Source organism: Heterodontus francisci, chromosome 30 (assembly GCF_036365525.1).
Source record: "Heterodontus francisci isolate sHetFra1 chromosome 30, sHetFra1.hap1, whole genome shotgun sequence".
In the NCBI taxonomy this organism is placed as follows: domain Eukaryota; kingdom Metazoa; phylum Chordata; class Chondrichthyes; order Heterodontiformes; family Heterodontidae; genus Heterodontus; species Heterodontus francisci.
The window spans coordinates 42062638-42084836 of NC_090400.1; the positions used below are offsets into that span (position 1 = coordinate 42062638).

Here is a 22199-nt window from a genome sequence, read left to right on the forward strand (position 1 = left end):
TTGGCAACAGTGTTGCTGTTTGACACATGGCTCAGGCTAGGCTTCAAACAGAAACCCTGGCAACAGGAGCAGAAAAGTGACAAGCACTCCTTTGATTGGACAAGCCCAGTAGCAGGCAGAGCACACTTCGGATGGACAGAGAAAAAAAACTCACCAATCTTTTTGGTTGTTAATCAGTGCATGTGTGTGATACCTTCCGGAAGGAGATAAGAGTCAAGTCTATGCAGAAAAAAAGAATAGAATTCCAAGGAAGAACAGAAGGCCTGAACCAGCCCCCTTTCCAGCAATTCCCTAAAGGATTCTGTGAAGTTTACTGTGTTGAGTTGTCTTGTTTCCTGTATTTCAAGAAGGCCTGCTAAATTACCTTTCAACGCTGCCTGAAGAGAACTAATTCTGGAAGATTCTAAAGATCCTGCCTGTGTATGCCCAGAGGTTGGACTGTGTGCCAGTTTGGTGCAGCGTGTCTCATCTGCTATTTTTCCAGGGGTGGGCAAGTGATCTGCCCGGGTGTGTTTTTTTGTCTGTACTGGAGCGCTGATCTCAAAATCCTTTTTTAACTTTTCTGGTTAACTGGTATAGATATGTGTGTGTGTGTGAGTGTGAAGGAACTACAGTAAAAAGGGGCTTTAAAATTTGGTTAAGGTAGAAAGGGGACTTTTTAAAAGCTTAATGTTGGATTTTTAAAAATTTGATCGATGTGATAGTTTTACTTCATTACTAGTTAATACTTGTTTTATAATAAACTGTTAATTTTGTTGTTCATTAAAGAAGCCTGGTTAGTGTGATCTATTCTGGGGGGAAATAATGTATCTGATTGACTATTTTCAGTACGTGGGAAAACTTTAAAGAATATGTTGTGACCTGTGGAGAAGTGGGACTGAATTAACAGTGCACTCCTCCCACCTCGGTCATAACATATTTAATTGGGGCCTCTCTTTCCGGGATAAACCCAACGCCAACAACGTACAATTGTAAGTGGGGTAATAGTAATTTTCAAAGAAAGAGGCGGGTTTCTTGTGCAATGAAGTCTACACCATCAGAATGTCTGTAGCAGTTGATGAAACTTTTCTGGGGAAGGAGAATGTGTCTATCAGTGATTTGAGGAAATTAACCAAGGTTAAACAAAAAGAATTGGCATTAAAGTTACAACCAGGGGCTAAGAAAGCAGACATAATTGAAGTAATAGCCCAACATTTGAAATTGGAAGAAGAAGGCGGCAAATCAGAGGATAGTGCAGTTGAATTAGCCAAAATTCAGTTACTGATGAGGCGGCTTGCACTTGACAAGGAAAAAAAAAGAACTAGAATTGGAAAACTTAAGCTTCAGCGGGAAAAAGAAATAGAATTAAAAAGACTTAAGCTTGAATTTCAAAAAGAAAGTGAAAGAGAAGGAAAGGAATTTGAATTTAAAAAGATGGAACTAAATCAATGGAGTGGTCTTGCCTCCAGTGACTGTTTTCAGTAAGTGAGAAAACTTTAAAGAATATGTTGTGACCTGTGGAGAAGTGGGACTGAATTAACAGTGCACTCCTCCTGTCTTGGTCGTAACAGTATATTTTTGGGGAAAAAATGTGACTGTACGTCAAAAGTAATCCATTGGTTGTGAAGTGCTTTGAACATTCTAAGGCTGTGCAACTTGTTATGGAAATATGAGTTGTTTCTTTCAGCTTGAAATGCAAATTTCAGTAGTGATCCCTCAGATATATTTTCACTCAAGGTTACACCTGCAGATGGGATCCTCTAATTTCCCTGTGTTTGTCAACCCTCCATTATATTGAAATATGTTAATTAGAATAGAATGAATATGTGTTTATAAATTAAAACAATTTATTATTTTAATAGATTCCATCAAAACCTTTCTGAGATCATCGTTTAAGAAGTGGAGCACCATAATGCTTAAAACTATACCATTTCTTTATGATACATTTTCATATAATTTCAAAGTAAAATTCCTTTAGCCCTCTGGGGAGAAAATAGCAAATCGCAGCTATCACCAATGGAATTGCATATCTGTATATGTATTACATATCATAGTGCACTAGAAATCACTTCATGTTTTTGAAATTTTAAGTTCATGAGAACTTGTGGGCTGCTGTCTTTTACTCGAGATTATTCACAGAGCTTAGTTGTTCATTTGAGAGCAGGTAATTGTCTCATGGGGCGGCACAGTGGCGCAGTGGTTAGCACTGCAGCCTCACAGCTCCAGCGACCCGGGTTCAATTCTGGGTACTGCCTGTGTGGAGTTTGCAAGTTCTCCCTGTGTCTGCGTGGGTTTCCTCCGGGTGCTCCGGTTTCCTCCCACAAGCCAAAAGACTTGCAGGTTGGTAGGTAAATTGGCCATTATAAATTACCCCTAGTATAGGTAGATGGTAGGGAAATATAGGGACAGGTGGGAATGTGGTAGGAATATGGGATTAGTGTAGGATTAGTATAAATGGGTGGTTGATGGTCGGCGCAGACTCGGTGGGCCGAAGGGCCTGTTTCAGTGCTGTATCTCTAAACTAAATCAGGTATCAAGAATGCATGAAACCCTGCCAATGACAAGAAACCTACTGTTCCCATCCTATCTACTTGAATGGTAGAATTGATTCATTACATGTTTGTCTGTCGATGAGGAAAGAACCTTTTTGATCTGGTGTATTAAAGCATGCTTTTTGGAATCATACAAGTTCTGAATGTTTTCCTTATATCTCCAGTTCCGTTTCCCTAGCTCTTTCCACATTGTTGCAGTGTGAAGGGGTCCACGGAATTAAATGCCCACATTACATTCATCGGAGAGTAAATTATAAGAGTCTAATTGGATTTGCTACAAATTGTACTGATGGGTTGATTTCATACAGGCAACAGAACTGTCCTGACTTTGCTTCCATTTGAAGTGAATGAAAGGAAAATAAGGCAAGTTCTGTTAATCTGTACACAATCCTCCACCAGATTTTCCTTTCTGCACTCCACCCAGGTGATGGTTAACATCCAGGCAGTAAAGCCCAAATATTATGCCATGTTTCTTCAAATTAGTAGATATGTGGCCAGTTATGGAATTTAGAAGTCACTAAATTTTGATGTTTTGTTTTAACAAAAAATGTTGAAATAGAAGTTCCTGTAGATTGACACTTACAGACAAATGCTATTAACTGTTAGTTTCATCAAGACTCCTGAATGGCAACAAATATGTTGTGTGATAAAATTAACAAACTTTGGCCAGCTGTTTGAAGTTACAATTTTATTATCTCTGTAAGACAGCAGAGATTACTTTTATTGGTAAAAGGAATGACATGAGTTACAAATATTGAAAGTAATGGAAGGAAAAAGAGACAAAAACTGAATGTTATGGTATGCATGCGAGGTTTGCTCAAGATGTCTGCATCCCTGAGTAAGACACAGCGGACAGTCATCCATACTGCAGGAGGTCATTCATTCCCTGTTTTCCCAAAATCATATTCAGGGCCACAAAAACAGTATTCATAATGCGCTCTGAAGACAGAGCTGAGAAACATAAGCTGAACTAAAACTAGATGTCATTTTTTTAATGACTGTAGGATAATTGAGATTTGTTGTCAGCAAAAGAAAATAATGTAATGGACATTAAAATTACACTATAATTTAAAAATGGGAAATTATATATAACAATACTTCTTGCTGGAAAGGTGATTTTTAATTTCTGTGGACCTGATAGGAAAACAATAAAATTATTCCCATGGCTGTCTAAAAGAATGATTTATTTTAATTTACAAACTCAAAGCAACCCCTTTTGTACCATTGCATGTCCTTCACACGGCGCATGGACTGAATCAAAGGCTGTTGAGCACCCCATTCATTCCAGTGCTTGTATGATCCACACTCTAGCACATATTGATATCCCCTGTAGCCTGGATATTCATAGCCAACCCATCTATAAAGTACAAAAGAACAAAATAATTGATTAAAGGGCAAGTCTTCAATTATATTACCAAGTAAATACAACGAATACCACTACTTCTTGTGCACATTGGATAAAATTAACCCCTCAAATCTGCTGTTGTCTCAATTGTGTATAAGTACATATATTCTGTAAACTATGTTTGTGTTGAAAAGGACCTGAAAAAATTATCAGTGATAGAGAAGCCAGTATTGATGTGGCTAACTCTCAAAATGATGCAACTGCATTTGCTGTACAAACAGTATATGTTTTCCTGTTCAAATTGTGTACAGCTTTCACATAGTATATATGTAACACAGAAAAAGGCACAAAACTATTAAGATTTACATGGAATGTATTGATGAACAATAGCTATTGATTGGTAGAGATCAGCACCGACAGAGGCTGCGGAAAAGACTATGCCCCAGGTCATCCAACTCTCCCAGCTGGAGGGGAACAGTGAGAAGGTGCAAAAGCAACAGCAACAGGAAATATTTTTTTTAAAAACCTGTTTATTCAAACAATAAAACATAAAAATATGTGAAAAGTTACTTTTTATCTAATCAGACTAAATACATTCTTAAAGAAAAAATATGAACCTTTACAATGTTATGAATTTTGTACTTATGGCCTATTACACAACTTGTAAAGACTATTCTAAATATTTTTCCTGCTTAAATTAACCTTTCATGACCTTTTAAAAAATGGTCATCATCAAACCATAAGACACTTTGCTTTTTTTTAAATCAAGTATTGTAATTTTATAACTGTATTGATATACGCATTATTTCTCAAGCATCCATCTTCCACCCTCCATAACACCCTTCAGTTGTTACAATCCCATGAGTCCTCTCTCAAACAAACTCCTGTATCCCATCCTCTGTCCTTAAAGGTCCTTGCATTCATTCTCAATCCCTTCAGCTCTTACTCCACCTTGTCTTAGTAATCTTCTCCAGCAATATGTCCCAATCCACAATCTTCCCTCTGGGTTGCTGCTTATCTACTCGTCCCTTTACACAATCATCAGAGACAGATCTTTCAGCCACTAAGTATAGCTGCTCTTTTGGAGTCTTCCCCAAAATCCAAATTGGCTTGCAACTTCTTTCCCTTCCTTCAAAAATCTCCTTGGCTACGCTTTTGTTTCCTTCCCACATTGCTCCCATCTCTTGTTTTGCATCCTCTTCTTTTCCCTTGGGCAGTGTTCTGAGCTATTCTTCTACACAAGGTGGCTGTAAATGCAAGTTGTTGATGCATAAAACTAATACTGAGATGTGATTTATTTCAGATAATAAAGGCATTTTTTTTCAGATTTTCCAAACAGAAGATTCAATTTTAAAAACGTGTTCTATGAGGAAAAGAACATTACTCACGTTCCACCAATGACTTTAATACTGGCAACTCTGTCCTGAAAGCCATAGGCCCACAGGCTGGGAATGTCCTCATCGCAGATCTCCATTTTTCTTCCATCAAAATTGGCACATTCATGAAGACAAATTTTGTGGTCCTGGCCATCCTATAATGGTTTGGCAGTTTTAAGAATTAAAAGTGATTCAATTGCATTTTTTTAGCAAAAAGGTACATTTTTCTGGCTTCATTTAAAGTATATCTTAAACCTTATATCGTGATCACTAATCCCAAGATGTTCTCTCACTCTTACACCTCTTATCTGTTTAGGTTCATCACCCATTACTAGCAGTCTTTCCTCACTTTTTGGGCTTCTTACATATTGGGTCAGAAATAAATCTCATATACCCTGTAAAAACTTCTGTCCTTTCACTCCCCCTCCCTGATAGTTTATTTGGTGGCAGTTGATATCCCCCATTATTATGATTCTATGTTTTTTTATTCATTTCATATGTGTGCCTACATGTTGCTCCCTCCACTTTCCTTCCACTATTTGGTGGTATGAAGTGTACCTCTAATAGCCCCTTCCTATATATGCTGCCTTGACATCAAGGCAGCATTTGACCGAGTATGGCATCAAGGAGCCCTAGCAAAACTGAGGTCAATGGGAATCGGGGGGAAAATCCTCCGCTGGCTAGAGTCATACCTAGCGCAAAGGAACATGGTTGTGGTTGTTGGAGGTCAATCATCTCAGCTCCAGGACATCACTGCAGGAGTTCCTCAGGGTAGTGTCCTGGGCCCAACCATCTTCAGCTGCTTCATCAATGACCTTCCTTCAATCATAAGGTCAGAAGTGGGGATGTTCGCTGATGATTGCATAATGTTCAGCACCATTCGCGACTCCTCAGATACCGAAGCAGTCCGTGTAGAAATGCAGCAAGACCTGGACAATATCCAGGCTTGGGCTGATAAGTGGCAAGTGACATTCGCGACACACAAGTGCGAGGCAATGACCATCTCCAACAAGAGAGAATCTAACCATCTCCCCTTGACATTCAAAAGCATTACCATCACTGAATCCCCCACAATCAACATCCTATGGGCTACCATTGACCAGAAACTGAACTGGAGTAGCCATATAAATACCGTGGCTACAAGAGCAGGTCAGAGGCTCGGAATCCTGTGGCGAGTAACTCACCTCCTGACTCCCCAAAGCCTGTCCATCATCTACAAGGCACAAGTCAGGAGTGTGATGGAATACTCTCCACTTGCCTGGATGGGTGCAGCTCCAACAACACTCAAGAAGCTCGACACCATCCAGGTCAAAGCAGCCCGTTTGATTGGCACCCCATCTACAAACATTCACTCCCTCCACCACCGACGCACAGTGGCAGCAGTGTGTACCGTCTACAAGATGCACTGCAGCAATGCACCAAGGCCCCTTAGACAGCACCTTCCAAACCTGCGACCTCTACCAACTAGAAGGACAAGGGCAGCAAATACATGGGAACACCACCACCTGCAAGTTCCCCTCCAAGTCACACACCATCCTGACTTGGAACTATATCGCCGTTCCTTCACTGTCGCTGGGTCAAAATCCTGGAACTCCCTTCCTAACAGCACTGTGGGTATACCTACCCCAAATGGACTGCAGCGGTTCAAGAAGGCAGCTCACTACCACCTTCTCAAGGGCAATTAGGGATGGGCAATAAATGCTGGCCTGGCCAGCGACGCCCACATCCCATGAATAAATTTTTTAAAAATCTCAGTTGATTTGGATTCTCTTTCTATCTCTTTGCTGGCTATGTCCTTTCCTGCTACTGTCATTGAGCTGAACTTTCCTGCGGGTGTCAGGAACCCAACATCAGGACCATTCCCAGGTCCCATGCCCAACCTACACATTTGTCATCCAATTAGGGATGGCAGATGGCATATAGACATGCGAGGGCCATTCGCAGGGGCCAAAGGGAGGGTGGATCAGCAGCCCCACTGGGAATGGTGAGTGCTGCTCAGGCAGGTGGAGAGTGAGAGGGTGCCAAGATGGAGGCACTCACCTAATGGTCTAAATGACATGCAGGAACTAAGTGCCAGAACTGTCAGGGGCATCAATCTGCAGCGGAAACGCTTCCAGGTGAAAGCATTTGGCTGTGTATGTGCCACATAAAACCTTTCTGCTCCTTTATACATGAATGTGCAAAATCTTATGATGGTGCTCCAACTTCCAGCTGTTAAGCCGCTCCCGATGTGTTGCTTGGCTCCTGACACAGTATTGGGCCCGTATGCTGTTCATAAAATTTCATTTAAGTGCAAAAATAGGGGCTGATTGCCGTGCCGTGAAACTGGAACCCATCCTTCCCACACCATTCTTTCAGCCATGCATTTACATCCATGATTAGTTTACCCCTATGTCAGCACACCGGAGATTGTCACCTTCAAAGTCCTGCTTTTTAATTCTATAATACAGATGTTATATATTATGCTATAAACAACTTCTTTTAATGTCCTCAGGAATTATATGATAAAGATTTAATAATGTTCCATTTCAAATAGCAAAATGCAATTTAAAAGGAACATTGTACTCATTCGGCATGAAGTTTGGATCAGCAGCGCTACAAAAGTCAGCGGCTATCTGAATGGGCTGCACAGTGTTCCCAGCACTTCCAGCGTGACCCGCATGACACCCCATGCAGTTAAGGTACTAACACAGGCATTGATGCATGCACCAGAAGTGTCTCATTTGGCCAGATTGTGTCGTCAACAGCCTTACCGGCTGATTTGATGCAGAATTTACAAACTTGGACCACACAGGTCCATTCAAAGCATTTGCCTGTCACTCACCAAAGAACATGCACGCAGCTGCAAGAGGGATCCACCACTAGCATTGTTTAGAGGGCCAGGTACGCAACTTGCAGGTAAGGGGATTTACACTAACTTCTGCCATTGCAAAGTCTCTGGAAGTATTGTGGAGTAATTTTGAAGGTGTTGTGGTGAGTTTCTGGATTTAGCAGGGAGTGTTGCTGCATCCTCACAGGGACGACAGTGGATTTGGTGACCTGTCTGCACAAAGGCTGCAACAATTATGGGGGCTGCAGTTACAGTGCCTCAGTGTCCACAATATGACAGGGAGATGGAGCAGAGGCTACAGAGAGAGAAAGTGCTGTGCGACGTGTTCTGCCAAGTTGAAGCCAGACTTCTCCCTACTCTTTGACAATGACAGGAGGCTGTCTGGCAGGCCACCCAGTGTACCCAGCATCTTGGTGTGTATCCTCAACAGCATGCTCCCATCAACATTTTCATCTGAGTCCGCTGTAACAGAACTCGTCTGCGACCTCGTCCTCCAAGGAGCTGGCATGTGAATTATCCTTTCCCCCTGGCCTGACTGCAGCCCACTCATGCCCAGTGGCTCACCACATGCAGATCCCAATTCCATACTGGCATCTAACGTACATGCAGTGCCAGTATCTGAGCTGGTGGCTGTGAGTATCAGATCAAGTGACTGTGCTTCTTCAACAACAAAGTGGTGATGTTTCTCTCTTCCTCCTGGGTGTGCTATGGCTGGCCAGGCAGCAGTTTTTGAGTGTCTAAAAGCTGAAAATCAAAAAGGGGATGGTGGAGAGGGAAGGGGGTGGGGTGTAAAGCAAGATAGTCACACCATCAGCAGCTTGCACAACATGCCATGTAGCAGGATGAGGATGAGGTTGAGAAGGGGCAAAAAGCAGGAACATAGCCTCATCCTCCATGTTTTCAATGACACTGGCTGCCACCCGCTTTGTCGCAGCCAGCTCCAAGATGCGGAGAACCATATCCTCTGTAAAGCTCAGGAGATGAAGGCATCCTTGTTCCCTGCCAGTTCTGCTGTTCTACCTTCCATTGTGTGCTACCTTGTCCTACAACAGAGAGGGCAGATATCAGTGATGGTGTTGCACTGTATTTGGGTGATATGCCTGCCAAAGCTGAAAAGCTGGAGGTATGTGGAAGCGGTGGGAGCTGGGCGTGAGGCTGGCATCATTGAAATGTATGTGAGGGTGAGGTAGAGTATCTGGATGTTTTGCATGAGTCTGGAGTGCCAGGGACTGCTTAGTGATGGGACTGTGGTGCAATGAGCAGCGTGAGAAGTTGGTGGAGCGGGGACATTAAAATTCTTGTGGTACTGTAGCTAGGTTGTTATTGCATTGACCTCCCGCTCACATTCCCTTCAGAGGATGGTCTTTGAGAGCCTCCTGCTCCCGCGGAAAGATGACTTCTTTTCTCCTGTCCACCTCCACCACAAATGCCTCCACTGCCACACAGGTGAACCTATGAACAAACATGCTTCCCTGGTGCTCCATTTGTGCAGCTCCCAAATGCAGTCAGTGCTAGTACGGGCAGCCAGCAGTAGCTCCCTTCCACTGCGTGCAGCACCCCTTTAAGAGAGACAGACTGCCTTTAAAAGGAGCAGGCTGGCTGCACAACGTGCTGTCAGTGGACACTGAGCAGCCCCGTATTGAGCACTGAGGCAGCTGGCAGTGCAGGCCCTGCTTGAACCAAAGTTCCAATCAGGTAAATGAGGAAGCGACACCAGGTTTGCGTGCTACCAGCTTCAATGGCAACCAGTGTGGACAGGTCACAAACACAACCACCGAGCCCGAAAACAGGTCATAACCAATATTTAGCCCATTTTTTATGAAATCACTGAACACATTTCAAATTCAGATATCATAGTATAAAAATCATTGCAGAAGTACAATATAAAGTCTTGCATTAATTCTCTTCTTACCATTTTGACAGGTCTGAAAGACATCATACAGTCAGTGCGATAGCTGTTGGACCAGGAGTCCCAACGAGGATATTCTCCCTTCTCCAGCATAAACATCTCACCACAGAAGTTCTGCTGTTCATAACCCACCCATCTGAAAAACAACAGATTTCAACAAAATCATGTTTGTCCTTTGCACATAACAAAATACAACTAATTTAATGCTTTAAAAGCAAGGATAGTGCCTTGTAAAATGCTTTTCAGGTTAAAAGTTTCACATGAAAAAATTAGAAGTATACAACTTGTCATTGGTCATTGAGAGCACAGCAGTTGAACAATGACATTTTGAAACAGTTTCAAAATGTGTTAAAATTACATTGATGAAACAGTTCAAAATTGTTATTCTGAAGTAGTACATTTTGGGAAAAGGAACAGCGAATAAAGATATAGCTTAAATGGTATAATTTTCAGTGGAGTAGAAAAACAGGAAAATTTAGGGATATAGACACAAATCTGAAAAAAGAGGCATATGGAAAAAAGCCATAAACAAGGCAAATGGAATTCTGGGTTTCAAGCATTGGAGCACTGAGTAAAAGTAAGTAATAATGAATCTGTACATAACGTTGGTTAGGCCACAGTATTATGTACAGTTTGGGTACCCCATTACAAACAGAATATCATAGTTATGGAAAAGGTTCAGTGTGGATGTACTAGGATGATACCAGGAATAGGAAACTATGGTTATGACAGGTATAATAGCGTCTGGTGAAGCAAACAAGGAATTACAAAAAGACCTATATTTATATATTCAGCTTTGAATATCTTCATTTCATGGGATAATTTTTGTTTTGCATTACAACTAGTGAGTACATGATATCAGCAACAACAACTTGCATTTATATCGCACCTTTAACATTGTAAAATGACCAAAGGTCCTTCACAGGAGCATGAGCAAACAAAATTTGAGTCACATAAGGAGATATTAGGACAGATAACCAAAAGCTTAGTTAAAGAGTGTCTAAAAGGATGAGAGAGAGGTGGAAAGGTATACAGAGGGAATTCCAGAGCTTGGAGGTTGGGCAGCCGAATAAATAAGTGACATCACAGGAAAGCTGCAAGGTGAAAAAAGGGGCGGGACAGTGGCGCAATGGTTAGCATCACAGCTGCAGCGACCCGGGTTCAATTCTGGGTACTGCCTGTGCGGAGTTTGCAAGTTCTCTCTGTGTCTGCGTGGGTTTTCGCCGGGTGCTCCGGTTTCCTCCCACAGCCAAAGACTTGCAGGTTGATAGGTAAATTGGCCATTGTAAATTGCCCCTAGTATAGGTAGGTGGGTGGGGATGTGGTAGGGATGTAGGATTAGTATAAATGGGTGGTTGATGGTCGGCACAGACTAGGTGGGCCGAAGGGCCTGTTTCAGTGCTGTATCTCTAAATAAATAAATTAAAAATAAATAAATAAAATAAATGATTGAGTAATTAAAGCTGGGAATGCACAAGAGGCCAGAAGTGGTGCAGCACAGAGATCTTGGAGGTTTGTAGGGCTGGAGGAGGTTTCAGAAATGGGGAGGGGTGAGGCCATGGAGGGATTGGGAATTTTAAAATGAAGGCATTGCTGGACTGGGAGTCAATGTACATCAGTAAGCACAGGGGTGATATAAACTTGGTGCAAGTTAGGATATGGGCAGCAGAGCTTCGGATGCGCTCAAGTTTATGGGTAGAAGGTGTGAGACTGGCAAGAAGAGCAGTGGAATAGGCACATCTAGAGGTAACAAAGACATGAATGAGGGTTTCAGCAGCAGATGAGCTGAGGCATGGGTGGAAATGGGCAATGTCATGGGAGTGGAAGTAGGTGGTCTTGCTCATGGAGCAGATATGTGGTTGGAAACTCAGCTTGGGGTCAAATATGACATATATTGGGGAGGAGGCAGATATGCTGTCCCCAACCTCCTTACACTCTGTGTGGGGAGAATATGCAGACCCCAGTCTCCTTAAACTCTGTGAATGGGGGTGGTTTACAGAACCCAGTCTTCTTTTGTTCTGTGTTGAGGGGAATACACAGACCCCAACCTTGTTACACTCTGTGCGGGGAATACATAAGACGCCTGCCTCTTTATACTCTGTTGCCAAGGGTGGGAGGGGTAATGCGAACGTGTCTGTTCAGGCTCAGGCAGTGGCCAGGAAGATAGATGGATTCAGTGGCTAGGGAAAGGAGTTTGTGGTGGGGGCTGAAGACATTGGCTTTGGTCTTTACAACATGTAGTTGAAAGAAATTTCTGCTCATCCATTACTGGATGTCGGACAAGGAGTGTGACAAATCAGGGACAGTGGAAGATTTAAGAAAGATGGTGGCGGTGAGTTGAGCTGGGTGTCGTTTTAATGAGGTCATAATCAATTCTACAATGTCGTAAAATCTCTAGGATATAAAAACATAAGAAACCGGAGCAAGAGTAGACTTTACGGCCCATCAAGCCTGCTCCGCCATTCAATAAGATCATGGTTGCATTTCTACATCAACTCCACTTTCCCACCCTATCCCCATATCCCTTTAATGCCCAAAAATATATTGATCTCAGTCTTGAATATACTCATTGACTGAGCATCCCCAGCCACAGCCTTGGGGTAGAGAATTCTAAAGATTCACAATGCTCAGAAGGAATAGCATAAAGTAGTTAAGATTTGTTTCACAACTTTAAAGCAGTACCATATAATGTTATGACTGTAGCACAAATATCCTGCTGACATCCAATGGTTTGAATGAAATAACCACTTTGGAAAGGCACTAGAGGGCTACTGCTCCTTATGCAACCATATTGTAGCATAAATTGAGAAAGCAGTAGCAGGAGACAAAATATTTTATGCTCAGTATTACTCACATTTATCTAAGTGCAACTGTCTCCCTTTACATGCAATCAAAATGTAAGGATCTCATCTTCAAAACTATCAAATATAATAATTGAGTATAACAAGTATGTTGTGCACTCCTTATTTGAGGATCACCTTTCTATGACACATGTTACATCTGCAGCCGTACACTTCTACCATGGGATGGAGCTTCATAAACTCTAGAAGCTGTAGATTCACATACATATAGCATCAAAAATGCACTCTAAAGGAAATAAGTCTCATTGACTGACTATCTATGGGCTGAATCACAAGTAGGCAGGACCCATTGATTTAAAAAAAACTAGTTGGCCTATTGCCACTCTTTACACGTTGGCGGAAACTCTCATGCAGCTGTACTCCAGGACACAGGATTAGACTATTATAGAAAGCGCTTACGGTCCACACTCAACGCGGATGGACCCCACTTTATCAAATCCCCGATCGCAGATGTTTCTGCACTCTGTGTTGATGTCCATCCTGCGACCTTGGAAGTTTTCATACTCATAGATGATAATCTAAGAATAAAAGAGGCAAGAATGAACCTCAATTACCATTATATAATTGAAGCACTGAACGTGAAATGCAAATCACACACTTAAAACCTATCTTTGTATCATTATTTCAAAAAAGCATACCATATACAGCAGCCATAATGGTTCACTGGGTAAGTGACTGCTAGTGTGGCACCAAGCATATGGATCAGCAAGGTCTTATATTCAACAACCAGTGTGTGCTAAGTTGGCTGAGGTCTCAGTGCTTGGGTAAAGGAGTAGGAAGTAATTAGCCAGGATTCCTATTCAATGTTGTTATCCAATGACTGCTACTGGAAAGGGCTCATGTGTGGATAATATTAAGGACAGGACTGGTTTTGTCTGAAAAGCACTTCATGGTGAAATAACCTACTGATGCTTGCTGTCTCAGCTCACCAATGAAGAATGATCACTTGAGCAATATTGTATCGGTTTGCTCTTCCCCAAGTAATTATAACTCAAAAGAATAATGGGGAAGATTAAGCATGATCTATGACACTATATTCACCCTGTGCTCTTTTCAAACTGGCAGGAAAATGTAAGTGTGCTAAAATTATCTTGGGCAAATGTGATGTTTCCATGGTAAAACAAAATACAATATAGAGTACCTCACTATAATAAACCTTAATGATTTCAAGACCCCATTGTGCATGCCATGTAGACTTAGTCAGTTAGTCGTCTGGCACTGGGTCATTACCTGCAGCAAACTTTCTATTCACCACCCACAAGTTCGCTCACATTAAGATGTTGCCACAAGCAGGAACTGTTGCTTAATAGTAAATGCTCATTTGCACTGATCTGCACCTGAACTAATATTAATAATAGGTTATTAATAACATGTAAATCAAAGCACACCAATACACCTACCCTGTTATTGCGAAGACCTGAAGCAGAATGGCTTCCAATGCTACCCGGAGTTCCACTGTGAGACATTGTGGCAACTGCTAAAATAATAATCAAGATATAACAAGTGTATTTGGTTTGGTTGCTAAAAACATTTTATACATATTTGATTAACATGGTTTTTTTCTAAATTTCATATTATATGAAGTTTTTACACCAGATACTAAGTTTAACCCTTTGAAAGTAATCCAATGGCTCACCTAAAAACAGCTCAATCTTTTGCCAGACAAGAGAAAATATGGAAAGTGATGTTTAAACCTCAGCTCATCCTATTTATATGCCCAGTGGACTTGCTTGTTGCTTTTTTTTCTCTCTTTTCAACCAGGTTAGATCATAAAGGGATAAACAAAACAAAATGGTATTGCACTGAAGCAGCAGAAGCTGACACCAGCTCTTTGCTTTGTTTCACTTTGCAACATCGCACAGATCAGCAAAAACTACAGTCTACAGTAGACACAAGTGCACCCTGGAACAAAGAGCTGTCCTGGTAGACAGCTTTGTACAGCTTTTGTTTAATTTATGCTGCAAGTATCATAAAAAGTTTGAGTTTAACAAGAACACAAGCCAATGCTTTGGACAGTATGTATTGTTCTAACTAACAAATTTCACCTTACACACTTGCAGTACTTTAATTATTTAAAATCTGCAACCAGTGTTTTAAATGTGGAAGTGGCAAGCCTACACCCACTGATCAGAGCTGGACTAAATATTCCTGAGACCTGAACACAAGAATATTTAAGGCCCCTTTCACATAACACCTATTCCCCATCCATTAAAACACAAATATAAAAACACAAATGTGAACTGCAGCAGCAAATGTCAGTATTTATACTGTAACTAAATCAGCCATCTCTGCCCTATCTCCTCCACTTTTGACAGTATTTTAAAATGCGAGAATATTTTGATCCAGTAATTGTATGCAGTTTTTCTGCAATATGGTGAAATTTACTGCATACAGCTTCACTACTCCCATCATTACAATCACAGAGAACTTCCTTCAATCCCTCATCACCCACATGCCCTTACCTCCTTCTAACTCCTTTCCTCCTGCATCTGCCTCAGGAAAAAGTCTCTTCCATGTCACTTTCAAATTCCCAACTGCCTACCCTTTCGCTCTCCATTTGCCATAACACTTCTACAGTTGTTGATCTGCTCAATCAATTCCTCACCTCCACCTTACCCACCCTCATCCCCTTTCTCTTTTCCAGCCTGATGGTTTCCCAATGTTTGCTTCCTTAAGTCCAAGGGCACAGACTTAAGTATATCTGGCACACAACTAGTTTAACTCTCCATCACCAGATCTGACTGGACCACATCAATCACTATAAGGCCTGCTCTACTCTGCAAAGACAATTTATTACTTCAGGATCTTCCTGAACAACAAAGATAATCTCTGCTTCTTTTCTGCACTACTAACCATCTCCTTAAATCCTCTTTTTTGCCTGCTCCTCTCTCACCTCCAATAATAATTGAGAGGAGTTCTTGGACTTCTTTCTCAATAAGATTGAAAACATTCATTCAGCTGCCTCTGCCACATCTCCCCACCTCCACTTCCCTTCCAGACCAAATCTCCTCCAAGGTTTCCCTGCCCTAGCCAGAGACCACATCTTTTTCTAATTTCTCTCCCCATGCCCTCTCTAAGCTTATCTTATCCATAAGACCCACCTCTTTCTCTCTTGACCCCATTAAAATGCTGACCGCATTGTAAATGATTCCCTCTCCTCAGGTAGTTCCTCTCCTTCACCATCATCACTCTCCCTCCTCCTGAATAAACCCACCTCCAACCCCTCTGTCGTTGTAAACTACTGTCCCATCTCAAACTTCTCTTTCCCTGCTGAAGGCCTTATCTGTATTGCACCTCCCAAACCTGTGCCTATCTTTCCAGCAACTCCATGTTTGTATCTCCATAATCAGGCTTTGGCCCCTTTTGCTGTCCTGAAATAGTCCTAAGCCACAAATGACATCCACTGTGACTATGGTGCATTACCCCTCCTCATTCTTTTCAACCTCTCTCTAGCCTCCGACATGGTCAAGCAGCATCTTCCTCCTATGCCTCTCCTCCACCATCCAGCTCAATGGAACTCTCATTGCATGGTTTAACTTACTTATCCCACTGTAGCCAGTGCAGCTCCAGAAATCTTCCCACCTTTGCACCATTACCTCTATAGTCCTTCAAGGATCTAATCTCAGACGCCTTCAGTTCATCAACAATCTGCCCCTTGGGCAACAACATCTGAAGACATGGGGTCAGATTTTGCATGTATGCTGGTGACATCCAGCTCAACATTTCCATTACCACCTCTGTGTTATCAGACTGCTTCTCTGATACTCAATCCTGGACAAGCCACAACTTCCTCCAGTTAACCATTGGGAAGACTGAAGTCATCGTCACCGTCCCCAGCTACAAACTCCATTCCCACGCCAATGATTCCACCCCTCTCCCCAGCTACTGTCTCATGTTGAACCAGACTATTCACAGCTTCAGAGTCATTTATGACCCAGAGCTGAACTTCTAACCTCATATCCTGCCAACCACAAAGACAACCGACATGCATTACCATAATATTGCTCCTCTCAGTTCCTGCTTTGGTCCATCTGCTGCCAAAACCCTATTTCACGCTTATGTCACAGCCAGATCAACTATTCTAATGTTCTCCTGGCTGGCCTCCCTTCATACACCAACTCATTCAAAACTCTGCTGCCTATAACTCATTCTGCACCAAGTCCCGCTCACCCATGCCCCTCTGCTCGGTGGCTGACATTGGCTCCTGGTCCCACAGTACCTCAAATTTTAATTTCTATCCTTGTGTTCAAATCCCTTCACAGCCTCAACCTTCTTCATTTTTTCTTATTGTTTTTATATTTCTTATTTATTTTTTTATTTAAGATTAATTATTAATATTACAATACATTGGAAATAAAATGATTGATCTGAAGAGCACAACAGTGCCAGTTGTGTTCAGGGGACAAGGAGTTGGCATGCAGCTAGCCCAGGCTGCCTTGAACTTTGTGGGAGAGGAGGACTGCAAGGCATGCATTAGCTTCTGGATTTTGAGGAAATACCTGGAGGAGAATCCACAGCCTCAGTACAAGGAACAGATAGTGAACTGTCAGCACAGGTCATCAGTCCTCTTCACATTGGTTTGGAACAAAGGTCCTCAATTTATTATACAGAAAAAAATCAAAAAAAAATCCCTTTATGGTTTAAATTATTATGACCACACATTAAATGAATTATCATTTACAGACAAGAATGTATGTATATATTAATGACACTGTGGCTGTTGCATATAGCATGGATGCATTTAAGAGAAAGTTAAATAAACACATCAGGAAGGAAAGAATAGAAGATTGAATTGATAGGTGGTTCGATAAAGGAGGGTGAGAGGAGGCTTGTGTGAAGCATAAACATCGGCGTAGAGCTGTTGGGCCGAATGGCCTATTTCTGTGCTGCACATTCTATTTAATTAAAAGAAAATCTATTTACCTTCTCTCTTTAACACTCTGAGAACTCTGCATTCCTCCAACTCTGGCGCCCCACAACTGGCAACCATGCCTTCGGCTATCTAGGCCCAAATGGCTAGAATTCCCTCCCTAAACTTTTCCTCCTTTCCACCCTTCTCTTGTCCTTTAAGGTCCTCCTTCAAACACACCTCTTTGGCCAAGCTTTGGTTTGATGCTGATTGTTATCCGATTACACTTCTGTGCACCACATTGGGTCATTTTGCTATGTTAAAGATGCCCTATAAATGCAAATTATTGTTATTGGTTAAGCCTTTACATTGAGTATGTGCTCACATAAACTTCTAGCAGGCATTCAGTTGGTAAGAACAACAGGGCATGATGGCCATTTTATTACACCCTAATCCAGAGCACTAAAGCCAGTTGTAATACTGCAACAATGCTCCAGCTACTCATGTTGGTACTTGGTAGCACTTACCACTGTGCCGAGGATGCCTTTTCTTGACTTTCTCCTATATGGTACAGCCAGTCACTGAAACTCCCATAGTTCTAACATTCAAAGGAATCCTTGAAAATGCATTGTCAACATTGAGTTGCCTGCTTCCAAATGCCATTATTAAATTATATGACGTATGTGATATGTGCTGTATATCAGGGTCCCATTTAACACATTTATCTAGTGGCAATAACAGGCCAAATAATAGTCTCAAGTTAACTATGATATTGGGTCCTCTTACTACATAAGTATTGCATGCAATCGGCCTTGCAATGTGTTTTTTTTTGTTAATTATTCCCGTTCAATTTTTACCCTCCCTTCCTAGTCACACAGACATTGTCGGGATATGATTCAGCAAATGCTTGCTATCCTCTGGTAGTTCTTTTCAGTGATCATTCTTTATGTGTGAGCCTAGATTGTGTGTTGGAAGGCTATTTAATCATGGAAGGGGTCCAGCAGAAATCACAAGTTAGTTTTTTTTTTATTTGTTCATGCGATGTGGGCATCGTTGGCTAGGCCAGAATTTATTGCAAATCCCTAATTGCCCTTGAGAAGGTGGCGGTGAGATGACTTTTTCATAATCAGTGATCATAAGTGAGAGCGGCAAGATTTTTCTCCATGTGAAGCAGATTTTTCCTTATAAACTCAGGGCAATTGTAGTGTAAATATTTTAAATTTAGAGTTTGTGTTATGGTTAGCACTGCAGCCTCACAGCTCCAGGGACCTGGGTTCAATTCTGGGTACTGCCTGTGCGGTGTTTGAAAGTTCTCCCTGTGACCGCGTGGGTTTTCGTCGGGTGCTCTGGTTTCCTCCCACTGCCAAAGACTTGCAGGTGATAGGTAAATTGGCCATTGTAAATTGCCCCTACTGTAGGTAGGGGGTAGGGAATATGGGATTACTGTAGGGTTAGTACAGACTCGGTGGGCCGAAGGGCCTGTTTCAGTGCTGTATCTCTAAATAAATGTGTGAAACACTACTTCTGAGATGTTTAGTTTTTTTATGCCTCTGAGGCTGCTGCCAATATAGAATAGCATATCAAAAATGCTCGGTGTAACATGACAGGGTGACACCCCAATGGAAAATTTATCTAAATTAGTCTTCCACTGAAAATCATTGAAACTAAACAAAGGCAAATTCAATTTCAACTAGTGCTGTCCCATGGGTCTTGGGATCCAAGCAATGATACAAGATAAATTAGTACAACTTCAGGATAAGATGGTGAACTTGAATAACTAAAATGGAATCATTTCACATAATCTCCACTATTGACATCCACTTGAGCACAGCAACATAAAATTGTAATATGTGGTGCCAGAAACAACAGCGTAATGTATTTTCCCATCTTAATTCACTGATTTAAAGCTGGCCTGTTTCTGCTGATATGTATCCATTTGAGTTCTTAAATGAGTTTGCATTTTCATTTTGTATATGCAACACTGGCCTGGATTTTGTAGTCAGTTATGAATGAATGATGTCAGCCGTTCATTGTACTTACACTTGCCCGCATACATTTGCTGGGTGTGTACTACAGGCCTCCAAACAGTCAGGGAGAGATAGAGGAGCAGATATGTAGGCAAATCTCAGAGAGGTGTAAAAATAATAGGGTAATAATAGTAGGGGATTTCAACTTCCCCAATATTAACTGGGATAGTCTTTGTGCAAAAGGCTTAAAGGGAGCAGAATTCTTAAAGTGCTTCCAGGAGAGCTTTTTGAGCCAGCGCATAAAAAGTCCTACAAGAGAAGGGGTGATACTAGACCTAATCTTAGGGAATGAAGACAGACAAATGGTAGAAGTGTCAGTGGGGGTGCATTTCGGGAATAGTGACCATAACTCTGTAAGATTTAAGGTAGCTATGGAAAAGAACAAAGATGGACCTGAAATAATGGATAGAGGATTGGCTAACCAACAGAAAACAGAGAGTCGGGATAAATGGGTCCTTTTCTGGTTGGCAAGATGTAACTAGTGGGGTGCCACAGGGTTCAGTCCTCGGGCCCCAACTATTTACAATCTATATTAATGACTTGGATGCAGGGATAGAAAGTACCATAGCCAAATTTGCAGATGACATTAAAATAGGTGGAATAGTAAGTTGCAATAAAGAAATAACAAATTTACAAATGGATATGGATAGGTTCGGTGAATGGGCCAAAATTTGGCAAATGGAGTTTAACATGGATAAGTGTGAGGTTATCCATTTTGTTTGGAAGAATAGAAAGGCAAATTATTATCTAAATGGAGAGAAACTGCAGAGTGCAGAGGGATCTGGGTGCCCTAGTGCATGAATCACTGAAAACTAGTATGCAGGTGCAGCAGGTAATAAGGAAGGCAAATGGAATTTTGGCATTTATTGCTAAAGGAATAGAATATAAAAGTAGAGAAGCGTTGCTGCAACTGTACAAGGCATTAGTGAGACCGCACCTGGAGTATTGCGTACAGTTTTGGTCCCCTTACTTGAGGAGGGATGTAGTTGCATTGGAGACAGTTCAGAGCCAGTTCACTAGATTGATTCCAGAAAGGAGGGGTTTGTCTTATGAAGAGAGATTGAGCAGTTTAGGCCTTTACTCTCTAGAGTTTAGAAGAATGAGAGGAGATCTAATTGAGGTATACAAGATGGTTAAGGGTATTGACAAAGTAGACGTAGAGAGGATGTTTCCTCTACTGGGGCAATCTAGAACAAGAGGTCATAGTTTTAGGATAAGGGGTAGCAGATTTAAAACAGAGATGAGGAGAAATTACTTCTCTCAAAGGGTCGTAAATCTGTGGAATTCACTACCCCAGAGTGCTGTGGATGCCAGGACATTGAGTAAATGTAAGGAGGAGATAGATTTTTAATTAGTTAAGGGTTGAAGGGTTATGGAGAACGGGCAGGACAGTGGAGTTGAGGCCGAGATGAGATCAGCCATGATCGTATTGATTGGCGGAGCAGGCGCAAGGGGCTGAATTGCCTACTTCTGCTCCTAGTTCTTATGTTCTTAAAGGTACTGAATTGGGGGAAGGCCGATTTCAATTTGATAAAACAGGATCTGGCCAAAGTGGACTGGGAGCAGCTATTTGTAGGAAAGTCTACATCAGACCAGTGGGAGTCATTCAAAAAGGAAATAGTGAGAGTTCAGAGCCAACATGTTCCCGTAAAGGTGAAGGGTAGGACCAACAAGTCCAGAGAACCCTGGATGTCAGGAGATATAGAGGATTGGATAAAGAAAAAAAAGGCTTCCGGCAGATTCAGAGGGCTGAAAACAGCGGCGGTCCTAGAGAAGTATAGGAAGTGTAGGGGGGTACTTAAAGTAATTAGGAGAGCGAAGTGGGTATCTATGATGTAAGTACTGCAATGTCATGTCCTTCCACGAGTTTCAATGTCAAGTCTCTCTGTGAGATACCAGCACAGCAGAGCTTCTGGAGGAGCAGGACCACTTGCACAGCAACTTCCTGATTTCTGCATTTGACTGCCCGTGTGTGGTTGCTGGAAGTTGCTGTCCAAATTACACTTCAATAACAGTGAACGCTGATAGCCTCGGTTATTTTTACCTCAAAATCCAGGCCATTGTTTATTTTCACTAAAACAAGATTATTTTTATTTGAAGAACTGAAATTGCTAACATCATTCTGATAGTTAATCAATTGCTTATAGAGGTTTCAGTATTTACATTTTTAAAACCCTCAAATCTTAGTGCTCTAATATAGTGGGTTAAATATTGCTGTGGAGTATTTTGAACAACTTGGGGATTTCATAAATTTACAACAGTAGTGTGGATTGTTTGTCTATGCTCTCAAAACATATTGTCCAGGGGCAGAACACTGTGCATGTGAATATTCTATGTATATAAAATTGCAGCCTTAGCTATTCAGTGAAAATCCAAACACCTAATTTTATATAGTAATCCTTTTCAGGTATATAGGCCGTGTGATAATACCAGTTGAAAGCTAACCATGTTTGTCCAATATTTCTTCCTCT

General features: G+C 41.6%; 1 protein-coding gene across 1 annotated transcript; it reads right to left on the minus strand.

Moving 5' to 3' along the window:
* Positions 1–3719: 3719 nt before the first annotated feature.
* Positions 3720–14318, minus strand: LOC137346702 (beta-crystallin B3-like). The gene is made up of 5 exons (XM_068010428.1): positions 14253–14318; positions 13252–13370; positions 9995–10127; positions 5265–5407; positions 3720–3888 (listed from the first exon to the last, which is right to left on the minus strand). Exons 1-5 carry the CDS (start codon positions 14316–14318, stop codon positions 3720–3722), a joined length of 630 nt encoding a protein of 209 aa, XP_067866529.1.
* Between the last annotated feature and the right edge of the window lie 7881 nt (positions 14319–22199).